Below are 5,700 nucleotides of genomic sequence, written 5' to 3' on the forward strand. Positions count from 1 at the left end.
CTTGTCGACGGGGGGCGCGCCCCCGGCGGCCGAGGAGGCGGCGGCGGCGGCGGCGGCGGCGGCGCCGTTGGGGGGAGACGCCATGGGGAGGGGTGTGGGGGCGGGAGAGGAGGAAAGAGGGGAGGGGTTTTCCTGCGGTTTGGGAGGATGGCTGCTCGGTTCTAGGGTTTATGGGGTAGGGATGTTTAAAGGACTGCTGCCGTGGGTCTCAGACGTTGGATGGTGCCTTAATATTCGTGTTCGAGGTTGATGGGCCTTTTTCTTGCATCTTTCGTGGAAGGGACTGTGTAGTCCATGAACATTAACACGATTCTCAAAAAAAATGAACATTAACACAAGCTTTGAGAGTTTCATTGATGTGTGTATGTCTATATCAGATGTATGTGATGTATGTTGAGAGTTCGCTCGCCCCGACAACTAGGGTTTCTCGCCTCCTGCCGGCGACGCCGCGGGTCTGCCTCGTCTCTCTCGCCTTAGGCCATGGAGGCGTGGTAGTTCTCAGCCCTGGCCGAGGGAGAGCCCTTGCTCCATATTTTGGTGTCTTTTCGTGTTTATTTAGGGTTTGTGTCTTGTTCAGGAAGACCAGATTGTGATGGTTCCCTGAAGATCGAATAAGGTTCCCCCGCTTAACCTCCGTCCTGACAGTGTGTCCAATGTTGTCGGAGGGTGTGTGGAGGTGTGTCTAGTGAATTCCGTCATTTTCGATCGGCGTTTGTCTTCGTTGAATCTACTTGGACCCGGTCTTCGCCGTTCGTGTTCATGTGTCTACATGCTGATACTTTCGATCTACACGCCTATTCAATGGTAACAGTTGTTGTCATGGTGTGTTGGTTCTAATAGGCCTTAGCACGACAACTTCATGACCATCTACTACAACAAGGTTTGTCCGGCTTTGGTAAAGGAAGGCCGATGACGGTGGTGCAACTTTGGCTCATTCTAGTGCTTGTAGTCATTAGTAGATGGTCTACTGAGTTGAATGTAATTTTTGTTACTTCTAATGTTCTTTATATTTCCATGACTATTGATGAATAGATTGAAAGGCCTTCCGTCAGAAAAAGAATTGTGTGGGTGATATACATCCAACTATATCAAAATTACACACTCATCTCTCACATATCTTTACTATTAAAGAGAATTTGCACGTCGTCATTTGGTACCCTTCCCATACACCTTGAGCTTTTTGCTTGACCGATTCCCAACTCCCATCGAACTTTTTTTACAAACAGAACCCACCCACTGGTTTTTGGCCCTAATGATTAAATTCGCAAAATATTACCCACCAGTGGCATTTCTTTTAGAGCGAATCCTGTGACACTTATAAGGGCATTTCCTATTTGACGTTGCAGGCGCCTGTTACAGTGCAATTTGCAAACGGGCGCCTACAGCCAAGTCAACTAGGCTCGGCCCGTTTTTTTCTTCTTCTTCTGTTTTCAGAGAAACATCAAAAAAAAAGTGGGTGAACGAGGGATCGAACCAACGCTCTAGCCACCCGGCCAAGACGGCTTGTATTAATAAATAATTCAGTCTATTATTTATTATTCATGTCAGTTCAGTTTTTTCTTTTTCCTTTTTTCTTTTTTCCTCATCCTTTTTCAAATTCTGTGAACTTTTCTCGAAATCAATGAATTCATTTTCAATTTCCATGAACTCTTTTTAGATCCGATGAACTTTTTTTCTGAAATCCGATGAACTTTTTTCAAATCCGGTGAACTATTTTCAAAATTGATGAACTATTTTCGAAATCAATGAACCTTTTTTCAAATCCAATGGAATTTTTTCAAATTTGATGAACTTTTTTCCATACGATGAACTTTTTTCAGATTCGATGAACTTTTTCAAAAAATTGATAAACTTTTTTCAAAAATGACGAACTTTTTTCAAATTCGTTGAACTATTTTCATTTTTGTGATTTTTTTTCACTTAAATTCGTCAACCTTTGTTGAACCCGTGAACTTTTTGTTGTGAATGATTTTTTTAATTCCTGATTTTTCAAAAAAGCATACACATATTTTTTGAACAGCCAACGGTCAACTAGTCACACCGTTTAATTGGTGAACATTTGTTTCTCAAATTAGTGAACTTGCGCATAATAGTCTTTTACAAATGTGCGCTGCTTTTGATTGCTAGCGCGCGAGTGATACAGTGGTAGCTAGTCTCTTATAGTGCTGTCGCGGTGTGAGTTCGATCCAGTGGCGGAGGCAGGGGGTGGCCAGCCAGGGCCCCGGCCATCCCCAACATCCTAATTTTCTTTGTATTATGCATATGAACAGTGATATTTTTTTACTGTTGCCTGCAGCCGGCCCTCCCTAACATCAGATTATACATATTCCTGCCTCCGCCACTGGTTCGATCCCCAGCGACGCCCGCTTCGGGGAGCTTAAGGCGCCGACTAGGACCTCCCCTTATAAGTGGTAATAAAACATTTTATACAGGAGAATCCCCCGCCTGGGCCCGATCATGTGGTAAGGACCTTCTATGCTGCGCTCTGCACGCACTGGGAGAAGACGCAACGCCCCGTTTGGATCAGCCCATGTCCAGGCAGCCTGTTTATTTTGTTTTACATTTTTTTCTTTTTCATTTTTGTTTTTTTCTACTATCAATAATATGGGACTTCAAAAAAGTTCCGAAAATAAAAAATATATTTTTGACATAAAAAGTTTAAAAATCGTAAAATGTTTGTGGATTAAAAAAATGTAGGTGATTTTGTAAAAAATGTTTTCTCAATCAAAAAATATTCGAAATTTTGGAAAAAGAATGGTCATCATTTTTAAAAATGTCCGTGTATTAAAAAATGTAAATGAAATTGACCAAAATTTCTTCAATTCAAAAAATGTTCATGAATGGAAAAATAGCATAAAAATTCAAAAACTGTTCGTGACTTACAAAATAGTTTTTTCATTCATAATATGTTCACTGATTCAAAAAATGAACATGCATTTGAAAAAATGTTCGTTAAATCAATTTTTTTTTTGTGAATTTCAAAGATTGTTCCACCAACTTTTTTAAAAAAAACCCGTCCATTCTAGAAATGTTTGCCGATTCAATAAAAATGTTTAACAATTTTAAAAAATGTTTTCAAATACTATAAAATGTTCATGAATTCAAAAAATGTTATTGATTTAGAAAACGTTCAAAAATTTGTAAAAGTGTTCATGAATATGAAAAATACTCACAATTTAAAATATATGCATGAGTTTAAAAAATGTACATGATTTCATGAAATTGAGAGTGGTAGTGTATCTCGATGATGCACCAAAATATGGTCATGGCCATTGAAGATTATGAACTTTTTTTCTCTTGTTACAACGTGCAAGCCCTTTTTGCTAGTAAATAAATAAATCACCAGCCAAAAATCTCCCCACTATCTACCTCTTTTCTTAAGATATGTACACAACAACAACCATATCTGATCCACTGCCATACGCAACAACTCAATCATCAAACAAAAAATCACCACACAAAGACTATGCATACATGCCTCTCACAACTAGGTCTCTAAGTTCAAGTCTCTACACAGACGTATTAACCTTTAGTGTGGCGATCCGCTTCCCATCATTGAAGTCCCTTCCACCACCCCTCATGCACTTTTTTTCCAATCTTGAATAGTCCACACCAAGAGAACAAAAGGTTGTCGCATGTACCCCATTGGCAGAAAACGTATGCAATGTTTTCGGACCAAGTGGACATGGCACATCCGTTCTATACGCATCAATTTCAGTTTCACGACAACATTATTGTACACAACTATAGATCCTTGCATCAACTTTTTTGGACCCATGATGCTTTCTTCTTTTCAAAGCTGCAAATAGCTATGATCCAGATTATAGCCAATTTAGACATGACATCTACTAGGTCAAGAGAAATATATATATAACAACATCAATAATCAAGTGGAACAAGTTTAGGTCTCGTTTGATTCAAAGGATTTTCATAGGAACTTTAGAGAGAAATATCAACAATCGAGTAAAACAAGTTTAGGCCTAGTTTGATTCTGAGGATTTTCATAGGAACTTTGGAGGATTAGAATCCTTAAAAAGTTTTTCTATTTTAGTTGTTTGATTCACATGATTGAATCCCATAGGATTTTTTCCTAAGGATTTCTTTGTACTACTTCATGTAGGATTTCTAACACCCACTCAAACCTCTTTGAAAGAATCCTTCGTTTTTCCAAGTGATACAATCAAACAAACCAAAATCCTGTAGGATTGAGATGGGCATGACATGACAATCCTATGTTTTTCCTATTCCCGCGTTTTTAGAATCTTGCGAATCAAAGAGGCCTCATAGTACCTTGTCTTGATACATCCCTTAGTTGCCCTTTTATCTCATTGCAATAATCTTACGCATCTTGTCAAAGAATAGTAGGTTCATCAATAAAGACTGGGGTAAATGCCAGTTAGGTGGAAAGGAACATTAGTTCACTACAAGTTTGTTGCACAAGTTTCTTTTTTTTACTTTGAGATATATGTGAGAGCTTTTTTCTTTGTGGTTAGAAAAAGTTCATTCATTTGAGATGGTATCTTCTACATTGACCAGGATGGTAAATTCGTGTTCATTTAGGGTTTGTGTCTTGTTTAGGAAGACCAGATTGTGACGGCTCCCTGAAGATGGAATAAGGTTCTCCCGCTTAGCCTCCGTCCTGACAGTGTGCCCAATGTCGTCGGAGGGTGTGTGGAGGTGTGTGTCTAGTGGATTCCGTCATTTACGATCGGCGTTTGTCTTCGTTGAATCTACTTGGACCCGGTCTTCGCCGTTCATGTTCATGTGTCTACATGCTGATACTTTCGATCTACACGCCTATTCAATGGTAGCAGTTGTTGTCATGGTGTGTTGGTTCTAAGAGGCCTTAGCACGACAACTTCATGACCATCTACTACAACAAGGTTTGTCCAGCTTTGGTAAAGGAAGGCCGATGACGGTGGTGCAACTTTGGCTCATTCTAGTGCTTGTAGTCATTAGTAGATGGTCTACTGAGTTGAATGTATTTTTTTGTTACTTCTAATGTTCTTTATATTTCCATGACTATTGATGAATAGATTGAAAGGTTTCCCGTCAAAAAAAGAATTGTGTGGGTGGACATCTAACTATATCAAAATTACACACTCATCTCTCACATCTCTACTATTAAAGAGAATTTGTACGTCGTCATTTGGTACCCCTCCCATACACCTTGAGTTTTTTGCTTGACCGATTCCCAACTCCCATCGAACTTTTTTTTACAAACAGAACCCACCCACTGGCTTTTGGCCCTAATAATTAAATTCGCAACCAAGAACAACACAGACACCTAGGATGGGTCCGTCCCTGTTGGGTGACGGTTCGCGTTAGGTCCGGCGATTGCGGAAGTGATCGCGAGGTTCTCATGCCCTGGGCCTCGTGATCTAGGGTTTCTGTGGCCGGGCATCCGGCATCTCCTACGTGCGAGCGATTCCCGACTCCGATCCCATTCCCCATCCACCATAGGCCTTCTGCGTGCTCCCTAGGGCGCGTGATCGTAAGACACAATCCACCCTAGGAGGGAGAGAGGGGGTTTGAAGGAAGTGATCGAGGGTGTGGCGGGGCTGATGCGGGGTTTGAAGCTTTCGGAGGAGGAGAGGAAGGGGGTGAAGATCCGGTGTTCGGCGAAGGAGAAGGGCAAAGAGGTGGCGTTCCAGGCGGTGGGGAAGATCATGTCCGAGAAGTTGGCCCATCTAGACGCGA

General features: G+C 41.0%; 1 protein-coding gene across 1 annotated transcript in view; it reads right to left on the reverse strand.

Moving 5' to 3' along the window:
* Positions 1-84, reverse strand: part of LOC119331874 (protein arginine N-methyltransferase PRMT10-like) — a 3,241-nt gene extending 3,157 nt beyond the window's left edge. Inside the window, exon 1 of the mRNA XM_037605052.1 lies at positions 13-84. Within this exon, the coding sequence (XP_037460949.1) occupies positions 13-84 (72 nt within the window). The remainder of the gene's footprint in view (positions 1-12) is intronic.
* Between the last annotated feature and the right edge of the window lie 5,616 nt (positions 85-5,700).

Source organism: Triticum dicoccoides, chromosome 7A (genome assembly GCF_002162155.2).
Source record: "Triticum dicoccoides isolate Atlit2015 ecotype Zavitan chromosome 7A, WEW_v2.0, whole genome shotgun sequence".
Lineage (NCBI taxonomy): Eukaryota > Viridiplantae > Streptophyta > Magnoliopsida > Poales > Poaceae > Triticum > Triticum dicoccoides.